At 39.7% G+C, this 26,813-nt stretch overlaps 1 protein-coding gene across 1 annotated transcript in view; it reads right to left on the bottom strand.

The window, feature by feature from the left end:
• nhsa (Nance-Horan syndrome a (congenital cataracts and dental anomalies)) overlaps positions 1-25,601 on the bottom strand; it is a 274,715-nt gene extending 249,114 nt beyond the window's left edge. The window contains 4 exon segments of the mRNA XM_034179221.1: positions 22,463-22,481; positions 22,483-22,533; positions 22,535-22,900; positions 25,587-25,601. Coding sequence (XP_034035112.1) covers positions 22,463-22,481; positions 22,483-22,533; positions 22,535-22,900; positions 25,587-25,601 — 451 coding nt within the window.
• Positions 25,602-26,813: the final 1,212 nt, after the last annotated feature.

Here is a 26,813-nt window from a genome sequence, read left to right as displayed (position 1 = left end):
AACAGACAGACAGACAAATAAACGCAGATGATTTTATTACGTCCTTGGCAGACGAAATTGCTAAGAAATATCAGGAAGATGAGGGCAAAATGTGCACACTGATCACGTCGAGATTGTTCAGAACAGTAAGCGTGCGCCATGCTGTCCTCCGCTGCAGGATGACAGCAAAGATACCAGAGCTGCACGTCGTGCATCTTTGGATGAGAGTCGACTGATCTCCAGCAAAAGCAAAGAAAGCACTTTTCCCAGCTTTTGCCCAATGGTTCTTATCCAATAAGTGCTATAGAAATACATTATTACCTTCTCACTAGACAATGTAGACATTCTCAGGTTTTTTTTTTTTTAAGAATCTGAAGTTTTGAACTCTGGACTGCTTTGTTTTATTTGTCTCTTTTTTTAAAACTGCTTTTTATGACATTAATAAAGGCTAATTCTATTCACCAGTACTGTTCATATTGTAGCATAATATAATAATGACTAAATTATTTAAGATTGTTATATAAACACTGAGACTGTTGTGTGGGCCGCCATAAGAGGAGGTACTGGCCCACCACCAGAGGGCGCCCTGCCTGAAGTGCGGGCTTCAGGCACGAGAGGGCGCTGCCGCCACGGACACAGCAGGGGGTGACAGCTGTCACTCATTATCTCTCGACAGCTGTCACCCATCTGCACTTCATCATCCCACTCCATAAAGACCGGACGTCATCTCCACCTCGTTGCCGAGATATTATCTACCTAAGGAGGTAATTTCTCAGCCGTTGTGATTGTCCGTTACAGACAATATTTTTGCTTGTGCCATTTTTGCAGTTGGGTTTCTGTGTGTGCTTGTAGCTGAGGCTGAGTTGGGATTGACGCCTTCTCACCCCAACGTTTTGATAAGTACACTTACAACTGCACGTGCCAGTTTTCTGAATGAGAGGTGGAGGTGGAATATCCACCATAAGTGTTACTGGGTGTACACACACCCACATCTGATTGTTTCTGCTCCTCGCCAGCAGTACTAGATGCGACACGCAGAGACGGTAGCCACCTGGGGACTCGGAACTTGGCGGCTCCAGTATTTTCCAGATTCGGTGGAGGAGGAAATCGTGTGGTTCCGGTTCTTCTCAGGACAGACGTCTTCTATCCTCGAGCCTGCCCACACGTCACCCTTGTGATTGACTGTTTGCAAAATTTCACATTCCTCTGTATTGTGGTTGTGCTCATTCACAACAGTAAAGTGTTCATATTCGACTCTTTCATTGTCCGTTCATTTACGCCCCCTGTTGTGGGTCCGTGTCACTACACTTTCCCAACAGAGACACCTAGTTTTCATTGTTCTTCAAGTTTGTTTTAAGGAAATAGAAGCAAAGTCACATTCAAATCCCTGTAATCCTTTAGTTCCCTTGATCCACAAAATGACTCGGTCCATGCCTTAAAAATCATGATCTGAGCCAAACTGTAACTTTTGTGATCTGTGACACCCCTAATTCTGTGTACAGCTGCTTTTGCTTAAATGAAATATGACACTTATATTCCACACAAACTGTGCTGGTTTTCTATGTTGATTTGCAGTTTGATTAATACAACAACAGATGGATCAAGTAACTGGGATGTGAAGCTGATTTTATTTTTCAGTGGAACCTGAGTCACTTCAAATAATATTTATTGCTAGATGATCCTACACCCCCCTCGACAGACAGGCAGCCTGTCCAGGGTGTACCACACCTCTAACCCAATGACCACTGGGATAGACTCCAGCCCACCATCCACATGACCCTCAACTAGAGGAAACAGCATTAAGGGCCTTTCACACTGAATCCGTCAGGCCAATGCGTCAACGGATTGGGATCCGTCGAATCCGTCGGATGACGTCAGACGCGTCGCTTTGGAAGCGGCAAAAAATAAAAAAAATAAAAAAAGTGGGGGGCGGAGATTGCCATGTCACACTCTGGCTGTTTCCACAATCTGAAAAAGTTCAGCGATCGCCATCTTGAATTTGGGTCGCCTGAACCACAAAAAAAAGCTTTAAAAAACAGCAGTAGAACGATTCTCCCATCACCCTGCTGGGAGAATCTTTTTTTTTCAGCTACTTTTCGGAGTGACGCCGACCGAGGAGGAGGATGGAAGAGGAGGACCGACGATCGAACCGCGACAGCGGACCAAACCGCACGGAGAAGCCGGCCTTCAGGCATCATCACTGGGCAGACCGAGGCAGGCAGCCGGGGTGATGGAGCAAACCCACTCAGTCCGAAATCTTCCACTTTTTGGATATATGCGAAGTCCCAGTTTGCTCAACGGAGTTTAGTTCTGCAGCTTTATCGAGGTGAGAATAATGTAAAAATAGAACGTGACGTTTACTGAACTGCTTTGAAGGTTTAATGATCGGCTAACGTTAGCGTAGCCTTTTAGCACAGTTGATCTGAGGGAACACTTTAATTTCTAAATGGTTCAGTCTTTTTATTTTTATCAAATAAAGCTACAGCTTTTTTCAGACACCACAAAAGCTCAACTTTAAATAACTTATTTTTTCGGGCGTTTTTCCATCGTTTTTTTTTCCCCGTTTTTTTCCCCCTTTTTTTATATATAAACTGTTTAGTGTTTCCTTATATTTAAAGAAATATTTTTATTTGTCCCAATCAGGAACATTTGCTGTGCAGACAACCAAACTTCCATTGATGAGCTGAACACCACGAAGTCCAGTCAAAAGAAAACATATCTGCTTTTCAGCAACACCACCAGAGTTAAAAGCTGCAGAAGAGACCTTCATCTGGTCCTGAGAATCCAGCAGAACATCACCTGCTTCTAAATAAAGGCTCTTTGAACAGCAACTATTTTATTATTTTTTAAAAAGCTGTTTCATTTTATATTTTAACAATAAATGAACGGATCATTAAAAATGTTCACAAAATCAAAGTCAAAAGACATTTGCACAGGTAGAAGCTCTCCACTTATTGTGCTCAAATTCACATTTTAGAAATGACTCTGTCCTGATAGCAACATTAAAGGCAATTACATATTTTGGCGAAATTACAAGTTGAAATGACTATATATATATATATATAATATATATATATATATATATATATATATATAAATCATCATGAGGTTTGTCACAGAAATCCTACTTTACAATCACACTGCAGTCATTGTTATATTATTTCCTGTTGCATTTATAATAAACATTAGTATTTATTTACAGTGTCTGTTTTTCTGTTTAAAATGGGATATAAATAATCTATCAGAATTTAAAATGTACAAATTTCCATGTTATTTTGTCTAAAAATAAATGTCTGAGGTTCCTTATGTTAAACAAGAAATGAAATAATCTGAAATAACAGGTGGTTTTAATTTACAGACGAAAGGTTTCTAAAGAACCATTTATTGATTTATTTAGCTATTTTAATTACAAGTGTTCTAAACTGTTTTTAACAGTAATCAGAAATAATGAGGTAACAACAAAAAACATTTCGAAGGATTTTTCTTCAGAAAACTGCTCCATAAATGAGCAGTCCTGTGACACGTTTCTGTTTTGCACGGATCAGTGGTTTCCACCGATGCATTTTGTAGAGATCAGTGGTTTCTGCCATAGGTAGGACGCCCCTTCCAAGATGGCGGCCAATGCGGTTTCTGCCATCCGTCTTCCGTGTTTTGGCCCGATGCGTCGTTCCTATTGGACAACGCAAAGGTACGTCACAGCTCAGCAGGTCGGAAGTTGGATTGGCTTGAACTTTGACTCCGTCAGCCTGCTGACAAGCGGCAATGCGCGCTCCCGTTAGATGCGTCGGTTTAGCTCGGCTTTTGACGTGACACATCTGACGCATCTAAAACGCAACGCGTCTCATTGAAAATAATGCTTTTTAGACCGATTTTTGATGCATTTGACGCATCTGATGGATTCAGTGTGAAAGGCCCATTAGAAAATAAACGACTATGACTATTCTATTGCAGTTGCACTATTCCGCAGCTCAAACAATACTTGTATATGAATTTGTAATTTTCTGTAAGTATATACAGGTGTCACATAAAACCAGGGATCAGGGTTGGGAGCTTTTTTTTTTTAAAATACTTTTTAGTAAATTTTCAACATATTGAGAACACAATCACACACATCATACAGAGAGAAGAAAAAAAAAAAAGGGAAAAAAAAGTTTTTCCCCCTTTAAATACAAATTATTAGTCAAGCGTATCTTCAGCGATCCCTTCCATTCGAGGGGGTCACAATTCTCCATTCAAATATGCCTGAGCCTCTCCGCAAGATATCTCTAAGATCATTGGGCAAGTATTCCATCAGGTATTGCCATTCATTTAAATACTTATCTTCATTGCCTCTTAATTTAGCGCTCAATCTCTCTAATGGTAATATTCTGAAAATTTCCCTATACCATTGGGTTACTGTAGGTGGTTTCTCCTTAACCCAATTGAATAAAATACATTTTCGTGCTAGAAATAGGAGTTTTTTAAGAAGATTGGATTTATTGTGATCTTTCACCCTATTAAGAGATGGCAAACCTAATAAAAACTGACCCGGATCCATACAGATTCTCATCTTCAACATTCCTCTAATTTCTTTGGTTACACAAGACCAGTATTTGATTATTTTAGGGCAGTTCCAGAGAACATGTAAGTATGTACCATTGGCCACTTTACATTTGGAACATAGAGGAGATCTATGAGGATCTATCTTATTCAGAAACACAGGTGTCCTATGTTGTCTGTGTAAAATCTTGTACTGAGTTTCTTTATATTTATTACTGACAAATAATGCATGAGTAGCTCTAATACAGTCCATCCACTCCTCTTCCTTGTATTGAAGCTGTAGATCTTCCTCCCAACGTCCCACAGTCTTCTGGATATTGTGGTGGTTATGTTCTTGCAGAAATCCATAGGCCTGTTTAATCATGGGTTTCTCAACTTTGATCTCCCGAAGCAGTTTCTCCATAGGTCCCGGTGAGAGTGTCCCTTGGGGAGTCTTAAAGTCTGTTTGAATAAAGTGCCGTGCCTGAAGGTACGCAAAGAAGTCCTTCTGCGGAACTCCGTATTTGCTCTGAATTTGTGCAAAAGATCTGAGAGTTTCACCCTCAAATAAATCACCAGCCACCCTTATTCCTATATTATACCATCTCTGGAATACTACACTCTCCAATCCTGGGGAAAAATCTGGATTATTCAACAAAGGTGTCAAAGAAAGTAGTTCCGTGCTCCCAGAGGTGTGTTTACACATATCTCGCCACACTTTTGCAGTATTACTAATCAACAGATTGGTGTATACAGTTTTTTTTTTTTTTCCCCCATAAGTTGGCTCATCAGGGAGAAGGGCGCACATCCCCAGGATTCGAGAGTGCCATCATCTCCTCTCAAATATGTCTGTATCCAATCGTATATGCATCTGATATGGCATGCCCAATTATAAAACATAATATTTGGGAGAGCTACCCCTCCCTTATCCTTAGGTAATTGCATAGTTTTGAGACTCAACTTAGGTTTCTTTCTTTTCCAAATAAACTTTGCCAAATCTCTTTTAATGTCCCTGATCGCCTTCTTAGTTAGGCACACTGGAAGCATCTGTAAAGGGTAAAGAATACGTGGTAGCACATTCATTTTGATTAAATTCACCCTACCTATCCAGGACACAGGCAGGTCCATCCATCGTACAAGGTCCCCTTGGATTTTTTTATTGACCGATTCAATGTTCTTCCTCAAAATTTCCCTGACGTTAGGTATAATCTCAATACCTAAATACATAAAACTGGAATCTGACCAGGTGAATGGAAAGTCATCAATTTTACTGCTACTCCCCAAAGGCATAGCAATCGTTTTCCCTAAGTTTACCTTATACCCTGACAGACAGCCAAATATTTGTATGACAGAAAGGAGGGCCGGAACTGAAATCTCAGGTTTAGATATGAACAACAAGACATCGTCCGCATATAGAGAAATTCTATGTTCCAGTCCTCCCAATTTGTATCCAGATATACTACCGTGACTTCTAATGGCCGCTGCCAGTGGCTCAATTGCCAAAGCAAAAATTTGAGGAGAAATTGGATCACCTTGGCGCGTCGATCTTTCAAGTTCAAATTCCTTTGTTTGCATACCATTTACTATGATTTTTGCTTTGGGGGCAACATACAGTAATTTGACCATGTCGATGAAATTTTTGCCAAGACCAAATTTCTCCATAACCGTAAACAAATAATTCCACTCCACACGATCAAATGCTTTCTCCGCATCCAACGATATAACCAGGCCCTTTGACTTAGTAGCATTAGCATGTTCGATAACATTCAACAACTTTCGCATATTACTAAAGGAGTGTCTATTTTTAATAAAACCCGTTTGATCTGGTCGGATTAGGATCGGCAAATAGTCTTCTAACCTTTTAGCTAAAATTTTTGAGAGAATCTTGCTATCCACATTCAACAAGCTGATTGGGCGATAAGAACCACACTGATCTGCCGGTTTTCCACTCTTTAGTATCAAGGATATATTTGCCGAGTATAATGTTGTCAGGAGAGTGCCCTTTCCTATTGAGTAATGGTACATATTTAGTAGCGGTCCAACCAATTGTTCCCGAAAAATTTTGTAAAACTCCGGTCCGTATCCATCTGGGCCACTCATCTTCCCGCTCTGAAGGGATTCTATTGCAGCTATTACTTCTTCTTTTGTTATTGGTCTGCCCAAAACCGCCTGGTCCTCCTTTGACAGAGACGGCAAATCCAATTGGTCTAAGAAACTACATATCTCTATTTGTGGTACCGACACTTCTGTAGCGTAAATCCTCTGATAGTACCTTACCATCATATCCGCCATTTCTCCTTTATCATAGCAACTTTGACCCTTATCATCTTTTAGTGAGGGTATAAAATTAGTGCCAGGTCGCCCAGCCGCCAACCGCGCCAGCATTCGGCCAGGTTTATCTCCCATCCATACAGTCTGTGTCTAGCATGGAGTAAATTAACCTCTGCTTTCTGAGTTAACAGTTGGTTTAACGCTGATCTAGTAACCTCCACTTTTTTGCGGAGAGCAGGCGAGTAATTAGTGATAAGTTGCTTTTCCAAACTATATAGGTTATGCTCTAATTCTGTCTGCTGCTTGTTAGCATCCTTTTTTTTTAGCTGCACCATATGAAATTATAGAGCCCCTTAAAAAAGCTTTTAATGTCTCCCAAAGGGTGGCTGGGTTTACCTTCCCATCATCATTAGTTAGAAGGAAAAACTCAATTTGATCTTTGATATAAGCAACAAATAAAGAATTTGTCATAAATAATGGGTTAAGTCGCCAGTTCCACTGAGATTCTTGTGGTTGAAGAGGTCTCAACTGCATATACACATCTGCATGATCAGATAAAATCCGCATACCGATACCACACCTTTGTGTCCTATCCAGTACAGTACCAGTTGCAAAAAAATAGTCAATTCGTGAAAAGCTGCCATGCGGGTTTGAGTAAAATGTGAAATCTTTATTGTCTGGATGGATAACTCTCCAAATATCGAATAATTGCAGATCAGAGCATAATTTCTTCAATGCTTCTCTCATTTTGGGGTTTATATTTTTTGCAACTGGTTGCTGATCCATCTCAGGATTCATAGTACAATTAAAGTCCCCTGCTATAATACTATATTCAGTCATGTTAGAAGAGGCCTCGGCAAGAAGTTTGGAGTAAAAATCTGGTAAATGTACATTCGGTGCATAAACACATCCAATAAAAATGCTTTCCCCATACAACTTCCCTTTGATCAGGACATATCTGCCCTGTTCATCTTTAACACATTTTTCCAGCATAAATGGAGTATTTTTGTTAATTAATATTGCTACTCCCCTCTTATTAGACGAGAAGGAAGAGTAATACACCTCTCCCACCCATTCCCTCTTGAGCTTTTTATGCTCCTCATCCGTAAGATGTGTTTCTTGTAACAAAGCTATATTTCCCTTTTCCTTCTTAATCCACGTTAGTAGTTTCTTGCGCTTCACTGCATTATTTATTCCTTTTACATTCAAGGAAATATACTTAAGTAGACTCATTGCCACATAGTAAATGTATCCTTAATTACCAAATTAACACTTCGCATCTCTCAGGAGATAACAGTAAGCCGTAAAACGAACAACAAACAAACAAAAAAAAAAAAAGGGGGGGGGGGACAACACCACCCCCCTCCCAAAGGGGGGGGGGGCAAAACAGTTCAACAAAACGTATATGCATCCATATATAAAGAACCAGAGAACAGACCATTCAACATATCCAACCAAATGAGGCAGAACAGTCCTCAGAACCCAAAAAAAACGACCTCCTGGACCTAAGAGTAATCAGCGCCCTTTGTGAAGGCGCATCAGGAACCAAGTCTTCATTTTCGGTTCCCATAACGACTCCCGCACCCTCCCGACCAAACTCCCCATCAACTATAAAGGTCACCATTTCCTTAATGGTGAACTATTCCTCTCGACCAGTTATTCGCTTGGGATCTCCAATGTCTCAACGGCGTTCCTTGCATCCTCCGGACAGTCAAAAGAGAATTTCTTGTTGTTATACGAGAAGCAGAGGGTGGCTGGGTAGAGCATCCTAAACCGGATGCTTTTGGCAATTAACTTCTGACAAACAGAGTTAAACTTTCTCCGCTGTTGCAGCACTTTTTGTGGCATGTCTTGACGAATGGTAACGGGTGCACCTTCAAAAAGTAGTTTCGTTCTCTTGCTGAGGGCCATCACCTTCGTCATATCTGCAATGTAATGGGGCTTTATAATGACAGCCCTTGGTACTCCGGGTTTCTTCTGGCCTGGACTTCTGTAGCAGCGGTCCAAACGAACCCTGCCTTTTTTAGTTTCCATATTGAGCAGCTTCGGTAACCAGGTCTCGAAGTATAGTGTTGGATCTGTCCCCTCCACACCTTCCTTCACCCCGAAAATTCTGATCTGATCCCTCCGTGTCCTGGCCTCTTGCTCCTCCACCCGTTTTACAAGCTCAATCAGCCTTTCCTCTGCCTCCATTATTTTAATTTCCATGTTAGCGATCATATCCTCTGCATCACTAACACGGTTCTCTGCTTCCTCCAGTCGCTTTGTGTGACCTTCCACTGAAGTTTGAATCACCTCCAGCTTGTTAGCAATAATTGACAACTTTTCTTCAACAACCGCCGCGACTGTATTTCTAATATCCGTCGTTAAAGCCGACACATCAAAAGGGTAGTCCGCCCTGACCAAGCTAGCCACTCCACTTGTTCCTTCATTAGCTGTAGCTTCAATGCTAACCTGGTTCCGCGCGGCTCTTACTGCTTTTTTCTCGAGGCCATTCGCTCCTTTCTTGTTCGACATGGTATCTTATTCACCGTATAGGTTTAGTTCGTAGGTGGTGACCGATATCGCTTAAAACATTCTATAATTTGGGGAGTTTCATCGGGAGCTCCTCGGCGCCGATCCTCTCAGTGTGACGTCATACCGGAAGTCGGGTTGGGAGCTTTTTAATGCACATGACAAAACAGGTTTTAGTTTTCCCAGCAAAAACACAAAATGTATAAAGATAAACTTTATTGATCTCACAGAGGAGAAATTCACATGTTACATCAGCTCTTAAAAATAAATAAATAAATAAATAAATGTATAATAATATTAAAACATATGTCCTACAAGTCCAAAGTTTTTACTGGTACAGCATTTGAAATCATGGCAATGTACAACAACATAGTTAGACCCACATATGTGGGATACATGGGAACTCTATACTTTCTAGTATGTGGCAAAAACATACTGTGACTAAATATAATTGCGTTAAAGTTTATTAAATTGTACGAAAGTCTTACCTATATGTTTTTCACATTTGCCGCAAAATAAGTAGCAAAAACTCATCACTCTTTGATTGTGTCCAGGGAGACTACTTCAAGAAGTGTGACAAACAAAACTGGTCTTTGATTTTGACTCTGACACCTACTTTAAAAGAGGCGTGATCCTGTGACCTAGGTATACACATGGTCTAATATGACAACAAAAAACAGTTTCACTTGGCTATGCAGAGCAAACACATCTGCTCTCATACACCTTGAGTTCATAATGCTGTTATTATCACTTAAGATTACAATATTCAATTGGTGAGTTCTGAGAAATCAGACTCAATAAATCAGATTGGACTGTAAGTAATTATGATCCGATTGCATTGCTTCAATACATAAACATGCTATTAATATTGTGCCAGTTTGCCCCCTGCGGATAACCCAAAGTCTCTATACTCTGTCACTGACCAAATGCTTTTGCCATATTAGCAAAGTTTTGCCCTATTAAAAATAGCCTATAAATCAGTCTACAATTATAAAACAACAGGTATTTAACATATGGTAGTTCATCAAATAAAGAGTACACAGTGATTACATGATATTTACATGTAAGTTTATATGAGTACTTCAAAGATTTGCACCAAGGGCTTTATAGATTTTGCCAACTGTGCAAGTTTTAGACATGCTAAAGTGGCTAAAACCTGTTTTAAACAGGTTTTACCAGGTGAAAACAGGCTTTAGACCAGTGATGCCCAAAGTGTTCTAGAAAGGACCGAGAGAGTGCAGGATTTCTTTGCAGCCACTGACTCCAGCAGGTGATTTCACCAATGAACTCATCTCACCTGCTTAACGTGATGTTAATCAGTGAAATCACCTGCTGGAGTCAGTGGCTGGCCAGACCATCAGACTGAACAACTCCTCACTCGGAGGAGGAGGAGTAACAGGAAGACAGGGGATGGGAAGGAGAGTAGCCATTAAACCAAGCAGTATTTCTGGTGTTTAGATTTGTATTTAGAGTTTGCAAATTGTTTTTTACTTCTACTTTTGATACTCCGTGTGCTGCTACACAATGCTGCTGTAACCTTAATTCCCCTGAGGGAGTCTTCCCAAGGGATAAAAAAAAAAAAAAATTCTATCTAATCTATCTAATCTAATCTAAGTTGTGAGTTGCTGAGATCAGTGGATAGTGGTGTCAGAGCTTTCATTGAGTGCTGACAAGAGCAGTTAGACTCCAGCTGTTAATAGTGACGGAGCTCACATCTTTGACCCATCTGGACACAAGCTGGTTGCATGATTTCAAAGATCTATACAGTTTCATTTTATCAAGAATAAAAGCACTCACATAAAAAAAGGTGATATTTTCTTTGTGCCTCAAATAATTAAGAAGAATTAATCTTTCAAGGGAATTAGATCTCAGCTATCTAGAAATGGGAAGTTTAAATGAATAGTGACTTGAATAAACTGATCCAAGCCAAATAAACAACTGCTTTTTTTTTTTTGTTTTAACTGTAGTTATTTAGGAATTCATCATGGCCCATGGGTTACCAAAAGGTTTGGCTTTTATATTGGCACCCATTCTGTCGTAATAATCTCCAATGCAATAAAACAATTCAAATTCACATTCGGCACACATTACAAAGACATGGCTGCAGAAGAAGTGGTAAGGGTACTGGACTGGCCTGCCTGCAGCCCTGACATGTCCCCAATAGAGAATGTGTGGAGAACTTTGGAGAGAGGGGGAAAAAAAAAAACAAAAACTACCCCGTACTGTTGCGCACCTTAAGACGTGTTTGCAGAAAGAACAGGACAAAAAAAAAAACACTTGAAATGCTTCATCACTTGGTGTCCTCAACGGTAAAACATCTTTTGAAGGAATGGCAGCATTACAAAGTGGTAAATACTTTAGCATCCCAACTTTTTAGGAATGAGTTGCAGGCCTGAAATGCAGGAATGGATGTATACTAACAAATTAAATGAAGTTGGTCATACAAAACATGAACTATCATGGGTTCATACTGTCTGCAATGAAATAAAAACACTTTTTTGGATTTGGGCTAGCTATAGAAGAAATGTGTGAAACAGTTTAACACCAGCAATATGGGGAAAATAAGTAAGCAGGAGACTCGCACCAGTCCACAGCTACCCAATAATCAAGAAATCACCAATCAATACTGTCACGCTTTGCCAAAGTGCCTGTGTCATGGAGTAACAAAACTGTCCCTTTTTTAATTTTGAAAGTGGGGGGATAGTGAGGGGATTTTGTCATTCTTTTACAGACAGCTCGTCTGTCTAAGGTGATATCTCGTGATCTTTGCCGTATTGTGCTCATATTTTGACTCTCGGAGCTGCTGGCCTGTGTTCTGTATTGTGAGAAAGTGACTGTCTGATGAAGGAATGTGGTAAACTCCCAGCCATGTGCTCCAGGCCCAGAAAAGCCAGAGGGCCACTTGCCACCACAAGTATTCCAGCTCCCCCTCTCCATTCAGCCGGTGTAATTTAAAACCAGGCAGAGTGCTCCGACACACGGCTGCACTACACCATCTAGTCTAGCTGAGTAACTCTGATGGTCGTCCAAAGCAGACATTGATGGGGTGTCACAGGAGAACTGTCCAAGCACGAGACTGAGGGATGCACGCCAAGATCCCGGTGTGTGTGTGCGAGAGAAAAATTCTTTCTTACTGGTTTGTCTGTGGAACTTGAGTGAAAGGATTTCCACAAGACAAGCTTCTTTTTCGTTTTGAGCTTTACAGTCAAATATTAACTACGGAGTGTACAGTCTATTTTACCATTTTTACAGTGACCCCTTAAAACCAAACCACTCCGGAGGCAGGCCCAGCTCCCTGGAAGTATGGTTTGCTATGTTTTACAACCACTGGTCCTCAATGAATGACAATATATTAATAAGTGTGTAAAACCTATTAATATATTGATATTTCATAGCTTGGAGCAGCCGATCTGCTCTGTGATCTGCTCTCTGATCCCATCAGATCTCAGAAGCTAAGCAGTGTGGGGCCTCGTTAGTACTTGGATGGGAGACCTCTTTGGAACACCAGCGGCTGTGTGTGTTTCTCCAGGTTACACTGGAGTTGCGTCAGGAAGGACATCCGGCGTAAAACTTGTGCCAAATGCCAATGCGGATCTGGCTGTATCTGCTGTGGCAACCCCGAACAAAAAACGGGAGCAGGTGAATGGACAACAGCAATGACATATTTCATAGCTTGGATTTTCTCAATGACATTCCTCCAGGAAGTGCTTTAAATTTTAAAGCCTCTATGTAATTGACAGTCAAACAGTAGAGGATCCATGCCGCTATCAGCTTTTGTTTAGCCATGGCAACAGGCCTTCTTTCTCGTGTATAAAACACAAATCGGTGATGGGTGCTACAGAAAGAACATAAAATCCTCTAGAGGGAAAAGAGAGACAGAAGAAAAGCGGAACATCATATGGCATTGTGGGGGGGGGGGGGGCGTCCATTTGTTTTGACACAAAAAAGACACCATGTCAATTTGTTTCAAAACAAAGACAACAATGCCAAATATAGATATGTTTCAGTTTTTCCACATTTTTCTGGAATTTAAGTTTGTTGGTCTAGTGGTTAAGTGTTGGGCTTGAGACCAGAGGATCCTCGGTTCAAATTCCAGTCTGACCGGAAAATCACTAAGGTTCTTAATCCTCGAGTTGCTCCCGGCATGTAATAAGTACCTTGTATGGCAGCACCCTCACATCGGGGTGAATGTGAGGCATTAGTGTGTAATGATTGAGCAAATGCTGTGAATACTTATGTACATGTGATTTCTTAGCTTTTTATTTTTAATAAATTTGCAAAAATAAAAAAAAAATTCATGTTGTCATTATTGGGTGTTGTGACTAGAATTTTGAGGGAAAAATAAATTCCATCCATTCTGGAATAAGGCTGTACATAACAAAATGTGGATAAAGTGTAGCACTGTGAATACTTTCTGGACGCAATGTATATTCAGGTGAGGAGCTGTGAACCTCCTATTTTTGGCCATGTTAGCATCTTTGACATAACAATTTGTAGTTATTCTTTAATATATTAGTTTAAATCAGAATGTTGGCTCAGTGGGACATGCCTGGGCTTCTGCTGTTTGCATGTGATTTATGAAGCCCTGTTGCTCATCAAACTGTCCTGGTGTCCACTCAGGCGACTGCTGCTTGTGTATAGTGGAAGTCAATGCAACGTAACTTCTGGGGATATAGCGCTCCTAAAGTGGGTTGGCCATCAGCGCAGCAAATTTGTGACTGCCACTCCATATAGTGTTAACACAACATTTTATTTATTTTATTTTAGTGATCAACATTGAAACAGGCAATAGGGAAGGAATACACTGCTTATCAATGTACAAACAGGGACACGGACAAACAAATGGCTGTGAAGTCTCACAGGACTACAAAGGTTTTTGTGAGGAGAAAGCTGTCATGCCCGGCGGGTGCCAGGCTTCCGAAGTGTTTGGACCCAAAATGCAAACTCTCGGACTACTGGATGAAGAAGAAATCGTGGTCTTTAATTCTGGCACTGGTTCGGCACACAAGTGATCAGTCGGTGAGGCAGAAGTACAAACAGGGTCAGGCAAAAACGCAGTCATGGGCAAGCAGGGTTCAAAGGCACGAGCAGACACAGACATCATGGGCAAGGCAAAAGGCAAAGTCAAAAAACACAAAGCAGGATCTGGATACACGGCAAAAACAGGACTAGATACAGAGCTGGTAAGTGTGCAAAGACAACAAACGAGCAAGGGCGTGGTGGCTGGGTGGAGACTAAATAGGACAGGAGTTAACTAGGTGCACGTGAGGAACAATCAAGAAGGAGGCGTGGCTAGTGAACGAAGATACTTCATTGTGCAAGACAGTGAGGGAGGACAACTTAAGGTGGAGTGAAGAAAAGACAAAGATATGTGAACAGGTGCACAGAGCGTGAGTGAAAGAAGACAAAATAGACAGAGTTAAAGTGAGAGAAAAACATGACAGGTGCAGGATGTGAAGTGTACATAAATAACTGGGCGTGAGACAAGGACATGAAAGCAGGTGCAGGATGTGAAGTAGGAACAAATGTTCAAAAAATCTTTCACGCACAAATGTCATGCTACGTGGTGCGATCTAATCGCCAACACGATGTGCAGCTCGTCAAATGGAGTAAAGAAGCAGTGAACAGAGTGAGTGGTGACGTCAGCGGATCGCATCAGAGCGCAGCTCGTCTGAAGGATTATAACAAGAAGTTAAATCTGTTAAAAACATACTTTAACAGCTGCATACAAGAAGGAAAGAACATGCAACTGTTTTACCAAGCCATGACAATGTAAACATGACAAATAATTACCTTTTTAGATGGCTGAAAATGCTTTATTCAGCTTGTTAGCTGCACGCGCGAACGGCACCAGCTGAAGCCTCCGCTGTGATTCAGGAAGCAATTACGATTACAGCCATTTTCAGAGGCCAATTTGCAGAGATTATTTTATTATTATTTATTTTGCAGAGATTAATTATTTTATATACACAGCATCCAGCGCAGAGAACATGGCAGGCGGTAGAACAAAGAATGGCGTCCAGCTGGGATCACAGCTGGTGGTATCGTCACAACGATGGGTGTGCAAGTGCGTGAATCAAAGACATGCTCGTGTCACTGCACTTTAACACCTTAACATATGTTGAAACATGGAACACAGTTTCCTCCGATATGACAATAATTGTTGATGGTGTTGCTCTTCAAATCCTAATAACAGCATGCCTTGCTCATTCTGTGGACGGCCAGGATTGCCTCCTTGACATCATTTTAGGGAGCCCCGAATTCTCCTATAACTAGAAATAAAACCTTCTGTTTGCATAGAAATGTTTCTGTTTATTGGGTCAGTCACAATCAAGGCTATAGATACAAAATACAGATGTTATCATATCAGAAACACTAAATCATATGTCATGAAGATGTACTTTTGCTTTCAGCATCTGCATATGAAAAAAACTTCATGTTGCCGAAAACATGGTTTGATTAATCCTAATATTTAACAAGTTATGACCAGAAACGTGGTGCATTTTTAAATGAAATTAGGCATTATTCTGTGTCACTTTAAAATTGACGCAGCATGTTTTATTGTATAACAATAAAGGTGTGGTAGTCTTTTATGTAAATGTTTTTCTATGATATAAACAAATATCTGTTTTCTATTTTCAGAAAATTTCATCAATTTTGGGTGATCCGAGAGACAGCTACATAGTTTTACAGAAATGAGTTATACCGTTGTAAAATTTCATTTTCAAGACAATATTGAATGGAAATGCGGAATGAAAACAATAAAAAGTCATCTTAAATAATGTTATTTGAAGTCTCAAGGGCCAGAGCAATATTTTGTTTTTGGCGATGATCGCACTGCATGGTGTCAGATGTTCAGAAAATCCTGTAGACTCGGTGACATACCTATATTTAAAAATAATAGCATGGTGAATGTAACTTAGGTAGTTTTATTGTCCTATGTTAGGATAATTAGAGGATATAAGTTGAATGGAATAAATAATTAGGTCCTACACCTGTTATGATGAAGGCTGTAGGTAGCACCATGTCACGGACTCTACGTGTGTAGAGTTCGTGACATATAGTTTTAAAATAGTACATGGATGATTCTATGAGTATCCATGATGAAGTGCTCTATCTATCTTGAAGAATACAGTTTGTTAAGCCTTATAACCAAAACATATACCAATTTTTTTTTTTAAGTAAATAGTAAAATAAATGACTCTTGTTATATGGATATCCTTTCTATTGTAGAGTCCGTGACGGTCAAAATGTGACTTTGCCTCTTCGTCTTAATATTGTCACCAAAAGAAATTGGCTAGAGATACATGAATAAAATTTTGGATTATATTGCACTAGACATTGGTCTTCATAATGGGTCTCAATTCAAAGAAAAATACTTACTTTGATTTTTGTCTTAAGATGACACACCTTAAGACACCTTGATTGTGACTGACCCGTATAAAATTCTTGTTGAACTTGAGAATGCAAAAAGTTGAAGCCAGCTCATTTTACTGACATTTTAAAATGGTTTTCAGTCAGATGTTACAAAGTGAATGACCACCATATGTTCACAAGTAGAAGCTTTTAGTTTTAGGTACATGCATAGGTCATCAAGGGTTACTAAAGAGCATCCACTAATCAATCACATGTAGTCGTGTCACCCTGTGGGCCTCTGGACTGGTAAATACAGCTCTGGGATACAAGACGGACAAAGAAACAACTGCCTGTCCAAATGTGCCTGCATTTAAAAATGAGATTGTATACAAACATTATAATGCTGGCAAATGCAAAACACCTACAAAATTATCCACCAAAGCAAAGTGCGGCTGTTGCTCCAGAAGACAACTCTTCCAAACAAGAGTGAGACAAACAGCGCTTTAGGAAATGATTTTACATCATCCACTGAGCTGATTCTGCTGCTGCGTCCTTCAGCGGCCGTCCCATGGACAGCCACCCCCACCCACCGTGCTGTCATTTACACTGATTGTCATTCGGCCGAGGGAGGGGTCTGTTTAACGCTCACACCATTAATGTGAAAAACACCATTAAGAGTAATTAAGGTTTTCTGGGTAAAGTGTTTATGTGATAAGTGAGCACACAAACATCTTCCTTGCAAAAGGATTTGTGATCTGAGCTGAAATGACAAGCTGATCATTAGTCAATCAGAAGAAAATAGTTAACCATTCTGCTTAATGAATGTCTTTTTTTTTAAGCAAAGTTGCTAATTTCACCTCTGGTCACAGCTCCTTAAAAGAATTTTGTGTGACAGCAAGATATTATGTTTTGGATGGTTGGCCATACAAAAATGAGATACCAGGAGATGTCACCTTATGCTCTGGCACACTGCAAATGACATAAAAACGCACTTCATACACAGAACAATCACCTCATCATTAATTACTATGAGGGATCGTTATTTTTCCAATCATTTAATATTCACTCCATAACTGAAGAATGTGATCAATTTTGTGATAAATGATTTAAATATATTGTTACCCCTTGATGAGCACACTTCAGTATAAATGGAGATCCAATCACTATATTAGGGGTGGGAAGAGGGGAAAAAATGTATAATTTTCTTAGATTTATTGCAGTGCGGATGATTCTGAATCAATTCAGAAATGCCAATAATCGATTTTAGAATCGTTAACAGCGAGGGTGCTTTTCACATTCCTTATATAAAACCTGTGTTTCTTCTTTTACTCAAGTTCTTTTTGAATGGGTCAGAAATAAATGCAAACAAAGCAATTTTGTTTCATCAAAATATTTTTAGAAATGTTCAAAGTTATTTGGCAACAATAACAAAACAAAATGTTTTCATGAAGTGAAACAAAATATCCTAATATACAATGTATGTGTCAGGGGATGGATACATGAACACTTCCAGTTCACTGACTACGTCTTGAATTTCATTTCCATCAATAATTAAGAAACACGAACAGTATGGTACTGTACGGTAAATCTGTCTGGAGGAGGAAGTTCTCAAAAACTGACTGACCGTGCAACAAGGAGCCGAGTGAGGAAAACCACCAAGACACCCAGACAACCCTGGAGAAGTGATGGGCTTCTGTAGCTGTGACTGGAGAAATTGCACATAGTGCAAGTGGAACAGAGAAGGATTTTCATACAACAAACCAGATCAAATTTAGGTTTGCATCTCACATATACCTGCTGGCAAACTGTACACAGTAAATTTTGCAGATTAAAATATACATTTGGTCCCAATCCAATACAGTTATAAATTTACTCTATCATAGTGTAAAATCAACTCCATCATGCTGTGAATGACTCTATTGGAGTAGAAAACATGATTTGACAAGACAGTAGAGGCAGATTTCACTCTATAATAGAGTGTATTTAACTCTATTTAGACTGGGACCAAATTCTATCCCGTCAGAGTATATTTTTACTCTGCAAAATTTACTGTGTAGCTGAAATTTCACATCTTTTTAATAAAATCTTTCTCTGTGCCACTGCACCATGGAAGCTGTATAACAGTTGATATAGATTTCAAAACTTGCACTATGCCCAATTTCTCCAGTTGCAGCCACAGAAGCCTCTATAACGTCTTCACGGTTGTCTACATGTCTTGGTGGTTTTCCTCACTCGTCTCCTTCTTGCACTGTCATTTTTGCACTGACATTTTTGAGAACCGTCTGCTCCACACAGATTTACCTTAGAGTACCATAGTCTTTGTATTCTTCAGAAATTGGTCTAAAGTCTAAGAAGTGATCAGTGAATTGGAAATGTTCATGTATCCATCCCCTGACTTGTCTAAAGAAAACTGGTTGTAAAAGTGACAATTTACTGTAAATGTATCAAAGGGTGCCAGTAATTGTATCCAGCACACATTTTATATCAGGATTTTTTTGTTTCATTCTATGAAAGCATTTTGTTTTGTTCTTGTTGCCAAATAACTTTGGACATTTTAAAAAATATTTCTGATTAAACAAAATAGCTTTGTTTGCATTTATTTCTGAGCATATTTTTATTAAAACAAGTACATAAAATGTGAGGTACCAACAATTTTGTCCACGTGTATAACTACAACAAGTGAGCAATTTCGTAAATATCCTTAAACTAATGTTTAAGGATATTTGTGAAATTGGCCAGAAAACCACATTGACAACTAAAAGACAAAAGCCAAATAATTGCTGGCAACAACATAATATTTTAAATTCATGGAGACAAGCTCAAAATCCTCTTCAGGTTTAGAGGAGTTGGGGATTTGTTTTGGAATAGCTACTATGCACCTTCAGGCAAAGTAACCCCTTCACAGACCACAGGAAGGACAACCTGCATGCGTAACATGTAGGGACTTGCAGAGCGTAGAGTCAATGAGGTGTAAATCCACTGAGTTTGTCCAAGCAGGAGAAACCGTTCCAGGCTGGATTTTTCTGGGGGTTTGTTTTCAGTTTCCTGGATAGCGGGCTTACACACAAACACAATGATATCACATCAGGCCAGTGACTGACAGGAGGATCAGAGATGAAAAGAAGCAGGTATTGGCCACATGCTGTGTTATAAAGGTGCTGAGATCTGTCAGGCCACACTAAACAGAAGATCTAGAAGGACGGCAAGTCAACAAGGCAAAGGCACCAAGAAGAAGTTATTGTTGCTGTGGAAATTCCAGTCGTACGCAACATTTTGATGAGTTATTTTTGAACACCACAAGACATCATTGCTGTCAACATATTGCCAAGGCTTCAATCACAACGTTTTGGGTTTGTTGAGATGCAAAGATTGTTGTTGTGGGGTAAATCCATGTATGAGTTCACACAAGGGCCACAGACGTGGACATGGACCACTTTCAGCCTCAATCCAACAAGTTAATGTGAATTGTTGTATGTAACTTTGTTTATGCTACGTACACATAGTTTTGAAGTTTAAAATTCATATTTACATTCTAAGTTATGAAAATGGTTCGTTAAAAATATTTCTGGTTTTCACAGTAAAGAAACTAATTTTTTCTGATACGAATTTCATGTTTTAGGGTGACTGTTGTGTCACTGTTTTAATGAGGTATGTCAGAATGAAAGAAAAACTGTAAAGTCACACAGGTGAGGTTGTGCTGGAAAAAAAGACACCAAACAAGGCCAGGTAAACAGTTTTTTAAGGTAAATTATGAAGGTAAAACCAACAGTAGTCAAAAACAATAAAAAATAGCCAAGACTCCAGAGGGTTAAAAGTCTGTTAATGAAATATTCTTATTAATGCTTCACAGATTTCACCAAGTTTCTTCAAATACTGATTGAAAATCTGTCACAGCTGTGAATAAAGTAAAGTTTGGATTAATGCAAACAATAACTCAGGGGTGGATTAATGCATGGGCTTGACAGGCTGAAGACTAGTGGTCCAAATGCACATGGGGTCCAGTCCAATATTATTCATTCATTCATTTTCTGCTGCTTATCCAGATTTGGGTCACAGTGACTGTAGACCAAGTAGCTCCTCCCAGACTTCCCTATGCTCGACTATTTCCTGTAACTCTTCTGTAAGAGTTAGGTCCCACATTGTCCACCAAAATATTTTCACTGAGAACACACATAATAACAGTGGTACAATGAACACATAATACATACTATCACAAGCAAGTAACATCACACCTACAATTACTAACAGAGCACTGTCTCATTGCATGATGAGAACCGACTCCAAGCCATACAACCATGTAGGTCATTTGTTCATGCTACCAAATACACAGAAGTGTTTCCAAAACAGGTTTCAGGAAATAAAAACTTCTCCATTGCACTAAATATCAAACAGGTGCACTGGTGGATTCAGACCAGGAATGTTCCTGTTGCACACCTGCTTTAGGTAAGATAAGTTTCATTACTTACACAAATTTGTAAGTAATGTAGTAAGTAAATGTAGTTGAGGCATCTTTAAAATATCCCAAAAAGTCTTAATAAAGTGCTTGTGCAAAGGATGTGTGAGGTTGTTTTTTTTTTTTTTTTTGAAGTGAGGATAGTCTCAATGTTAATTTCAAAATAGCTACTGATATAAAACACAAACCACCGTAACTATACAGCATCCAGTCAGAAACACTCATGGTAGTCCTATGAGGAAGTCTGGAGTGACAGAAGTATGTGAGGGTAGTGCAGGACATGTACAACGATAGTGTGACAGGGGTGAGCTGCGCAGTAGGAATGACAGATATCATTAAAGGTGGAGGGTGGGATTACACCCAAGGATCAGCTCTGACGTCCTTTCTTGTTTGCAATTGGTGATGGACAAGATCAGACAGAGTCTCATGGATTGTGATGTTTGCAGATGACATTGTGTTCTGTAGTGAAAGTAGAGAGCAGGTTGAGTCTAGCCTGGAAATGTGGAGATATGCTCTGGAGAGAAGAGGAATGAAAGCCAGTAGGAGCAAGACTGAGTACATGTGTGTGAAAGGTCTGGGTTCATAATAAGGTTAGGGTAAGGTCTGGGTTAGTGATAAGGTGAGGGTAAGATTAGGATTAGTGATAAGGTTAGGGTAAGGTCCTGGGTTAGGGTAAGGTTTAGGTTCATAATAAGGTTAGGCTAAAGTCTGGGTTAGTGATAAAGTTAGGGTAAGATTAGGATTAGTGATAAGGTTAGGGTAAGGTCTGGGTTAGTGATAAAGTTAGGGGTTGTATGTGACTTTGGTAAGTATACAGGTATAAGAATTATGCTGTACTAACAAGTCCCAGTTTGTGTATAGTACAGTATCCATAGTAACAGCCTGTTTATTTTGCTGTGCTTTTGCATGCTGTGCCTGATAACTTCTATTTAAAGGATTTTATTTTATTTTGTAAACATATCTAAGATTTTTGTATAAATGTAGGTTTTTCCAATCTCAACTGAATACACTGAAATGTCCAAACATCCCTTTTCAAAAAAAAAAAAGTACATTTTCTTCGCCTAAAATGAATGTACTGGAGTGTGCTCGCGCGCGCGTGTGGTGTTAGCATAAACACGGCGTTAGCGTGGGAACAAGATGAAAACAGCAGCGCCGTATTTCTCTTCAAGGACTAAAACTGTGTCCTAAAGTATTCATGAAACTCTTAACGGGAACTTTACAACTAAAATGCGGCGCAGCACTCCGAGGTGGAGAGAAATAAACGGTGCTGTCTTAAAGTGGCGTCAGTGGGACTTTGTGGTACTTTAAGCTAGTTTGGAGCTAAATAGTTGTTGAAGTGACCAGTCAGTTGCTGTGTTTGTCGTTACTCACGCACTGCCTCCTGTTTTGGGGTCCAGTCCGGCGCTGGTGTTCTGGATCCGACTGATCTTCCCCTGCAGGCCCGCAGAGCCGCCGCTCGGTGGACGTCAGGTCCACCTCCAGCTCCTGGAAGATGGAGCAGGCGTGTTTGGCCAGGTCCGACAGCTGGCGCAGCGTCCGAGCCAGAGCCATATGACTGATGGAGCACAGGTCCTCGAACAGCGCACCCTCCTCGTTCGGGACCCCATGCCTGCACAGTAAGTGAGGTTCCACCACTCTCTTAGCAAAGTGGCATGTTGCTGTGGGAGTAAATCCACCAAAAGTGAGCCGGGAGTTGTTTCGAGCGCAACTCTCGTGCACCCTCGGACTCTGATCCAGTCTTTGTGCGCTCAGCTTGGGATGGACCCCATCCTTTTCACGGAGAGGACTGTCGGTTCCTGGCTGCTGCTGCTGTGCCGGTCATCTGCCCTAATGCCTCTGTGTTTTCCTCTGCTCCAAAGTCGAGGGAGTTTTTAAAAAAAGCAGCTCGTCATAAATCCTGGATTGGAGTTTTGCCTGTACTGGAGCTGGATTCCCTCGGTGTTTGCTTCACAGACGTCAGGGAAAAGAAGATCGTGATCCTGCAACTACAACCCCTGGCAAAAAGTATGGAATCACCGGCCTCGGAGGATGTTCATTCAGTTGTTTAATTTTGTAGAAAAAAGGCAGATCACAGACATGACACAAAACTAAAGTCATTTCAAATGGCAACTTTCGGGCTTTAAGAAACACTATAAGAAATCAGGAAAAAAAATTGTGGCAGTCAGTAATGGTTACTTTTTTAGACCAAGCAGAGGGAAAAAAATATGGAATCACTCAATTCTGAGGAAAAAATTATGGAATCATGAAAAACAAAAGAACGCTCCAACACATCACTAGTATTTTGTTGCACCACCTCAGACTTTTATAACAGCTTGCAGTCTCTGAGGCCATGGACTTAATGAGTGACAAACAGTAATCTTCATCAATCTGGCTCCAACTTTCTCTGATTGCTGTTGCCAGATCAGCTTTGCAGGTTGGAGCCTTGTCATGGACCATTTTCTTCCAACTTCCACCAAAGATTTTCAATTGGATTAAGATCCGGACTATTTGCAGGCCATGACATTGACCCTATGTGTCTTTTTGCAAGGAATGTTTTCACAGTTTTGCTCTATGGCAAGATGCATTATCATCTTGAAAAATGATTTCATCATCCCCCAAACATCCTTTCAATTGATGGGATAAGAAAAGTGTCCAAAATATCAACGTAAACTTGTGCATTATTGATGATGTAATGACCAGCCATCTCCCAGTGCTTTTACCTGACATGCAGCCTCATATCATCAATGACTGTAGAAATTTACATGTTCTCTTCAGGCAGTCATCTTTATAAATCTCATTGGAACGGCACCAAATAAAAGTTCCAGCATCATCACCTTGCCCAATGCAGATTCAAGATTCATCACTGAATATGACTTTCATCCAGTCATCCACAGTAAACGATTGCTTTTCCTTAGCCCATTGTAACCTTGTTTTTTCTGTTTAGGTGTTAATGATTGCTTTTGTTTAGCTTTCTGTATGTAATCCCATTTCCTTTAGGCGGTTTCTTACAGTTCAGTCACAGACGTTGACTCCAGTTTCCTCCCATTCGTTCCTCATTTGTTTTGTTGTGCATTTTCGATTTTTGAGACATATTGCTTTAAGTTTTCTGTCTTGACGCTTTGATGTCTTCCTTGGTCTACCAGTATGTTTGCCTTTAACAACCTTCCCATGTTTGTTGTATTTGGTCCAGAGTTTAGACACAGCTGACTGTGAACAACCAACATCTTTTGCAACATTGCGTGATGATTTACCCTCTTTTAAGAGTTTGATAATCCTCTCCTTTGTTTCAATTGACATCTCTCGTGTTGGAGCCATGATTCATGTCAGTCCACTTGGTGCAACAGCTCTCCAAGGTGTGATCACTCCTTTTTAGATGCAGACTAACGAGCAGATCTGATTTGATGCAGGTGTTAGCTTTGGGGATGAAAATTTACAGGGTGATTCCATAATTTATTCCTCAGAATTGAGTGAGTCCATATTTTTTTTCCCTCTGCTTGGTCTAAAAAAGTAACCGTTACTGACTGCCACAATTTTTTTTCCTGATTTCTTATAGTGTTTCTTAAAGCCAGAAAGTTGCCATTTGAAATGACTTTAGTTTTTGTGTCATGTCTGTGATCTGCTTTTTTTCTACAAAATTAAACAACTGAATGAACATCCTCCGAGGCCGGGGATTCCATAATTATTGCCAGGGGTTGTATTTTAAGAGGTAGACTGTTCATGATAGAAAGAAATGACTACATAGTGCAGCGGATAAGAGAATATTTAGAGGTGAATCCTGCAAATGGTGATAAAAGCATTGGCAGAAATACTCTTCAGATAATCCTCTTTAGAAAAAAACTGATTGGCCACTTGAATGGTGGTCAGGTAGGGGTCAATTGAAGAATTACACAGAGGTCAAAATTAAAAGATGCTGCAGTCATATTGAAAAATATTCCACATTATTTGCCTGATCATAAAAATTCCAAAAAGGTATAGTTTGGACTATCTGTGACTGAATTCTATGGAGTTATGGGATAAAAGCAGCAAGAATGGTGACAAAGGTCAGTTTCATTTTGTACAGGGGTCAAAAGTTAAAGTTGCCAATTTTGGTAAAAAGTGATGCAAATTACTAGTTGAGTTAACATGGTTTTAAAAAGGAATGGCATTTTTCAATATGATTGGAGCATCTTTTAATTTTGACCTCTGTGTAATTCTTCAATTGACCCCTACCTGACCACCGTTTGAAAATTCAAGTGGCCAATCAGTTTTTTCAAAAGAGAGTGTCTAAGGAGTATTTCTGCTGAATTTGATGGTTTATCATCATTTGCAGGATTGTTTCACTTATCTGCTGCACTATAAAATGGAAATTTATTAATATTTAGAAACCAGCTTGATGTTCACGTTTCAACATTTGGCAATAATGTGGGGAAGTGGGTGAGTGAGTGGGCGATTATGCTGCATTTGATTCTCCCCGAAACTTGGGGAAAAAGAGCTCCTACTTGAAAAGTGTAATAGAACGGTCATTCAAATTGGATACTCGGACAGGATCCATTAAGACTGAGGTTGCAGATCTGATGTCAGAGAAATGTGCACACTGAGCTGTAAAAACAATAACTTTTTGTTTTTACTTGTATGTAGTGGTTGATGGCGGGTTTATGCAATAAACATATCTGACAGGTCCTGACTTCAGTTGTGGACCTTGATGTTTCTTTCAGTACAGCGTTGGGTCGCAAATTCATGACAATCCCCTCTCCCAAGACAGAGATGAAAATGCATCAGAAAGGACCTTGATGTCCTTTTCTGGAACAGATGCACTGGAAGGTATTTAGGTCGGATGTCGGAAATACCGTCTCAGAATGAATGACTTCCGATGTCCAATCGAATGTTGGTATTAGTCCATCCAAGAATGCCTGCACACTGACAGTGGCATCATTGGCATCCCAGGGTTTTGAGTACAAGCACCATATTATTTCCAACTCCAGAGTGATCATACATTGGTTACATTGTAAACTGGGTGAATGATTTTACTCTCTAAAACGTTTAAAAATTACGGGATGTTGCACATATGGATGCAAAAATGAATCTAAAAATAGATATAAAATGTAAAGATTTCCTGCAGATGTCAAAGGAGAAAAATATTGTTCCAGAATGTTTCCAAAATTTTGCAACGTCTGTGTTTGGATTATTGTTTTGGAGTTTGTACATAATTGCTTGTTTTATTTTTTTATCAGTGTTAATTATCTTGCCTGATTTTGGTTTTATTCTATTGTTTACGATAGGCCTGTCACAATAACACATTTTGCTGGATGATTTGCTGATGATCTTGCCTCAGAAAATATCACAGTAAATGTTAATATCATGATATTATCATTGACATCATTTCAAAACTGTTTTATGCCATTGACATCATTATAATATAGCTTAAAATGCAAGTACAGTATTTCAAACAGCAGTGAACTTTGAATCTTCCTGAATGTCGAACACTGGAATTGAAATAAAATCTAAAAATAAAATAAAGGAAAGAGAAAAAATTCTAAATCAGTTATTCATATTTCCAAAGGGTGGTATGGGCTAATGGCCCTTTTCTCCACATGCTGGGCCCTTCTTAGACATCAGGGGGCAACTGCAAAGTGGAATAAAATAAAATAAGTAATTCAAGATTTGTAAGACCCACAACTTGAGCCAATTTAAGTTACAGTTAAATATGGTGAAAATTTCATATTTCATTATTTTGTGTTCTATTTCATGCCGTTTGATGCCATGC

The sequence above is a fragment of the Thalassophryne amazonica genome, chromosome 10 (genome assembly GCF_902500255.1).
Source record: "Thalassophryne amazonica chromosome 10, fThaAma1.1, whole genome shotgun sequence".
Taxonomy (NCBI): Eukaryota; Metazoa; Chordata; class Actinopteri; order Batrachoidiformes; family Batrachoididae; genus Thalassophryne; species Thalassophryne amazonica.
The sequence above is the reverse complement of the archived record's forward strand: the minus strand, read 5'-3'. Positions and strand labels throughout refer to the sequence as shown.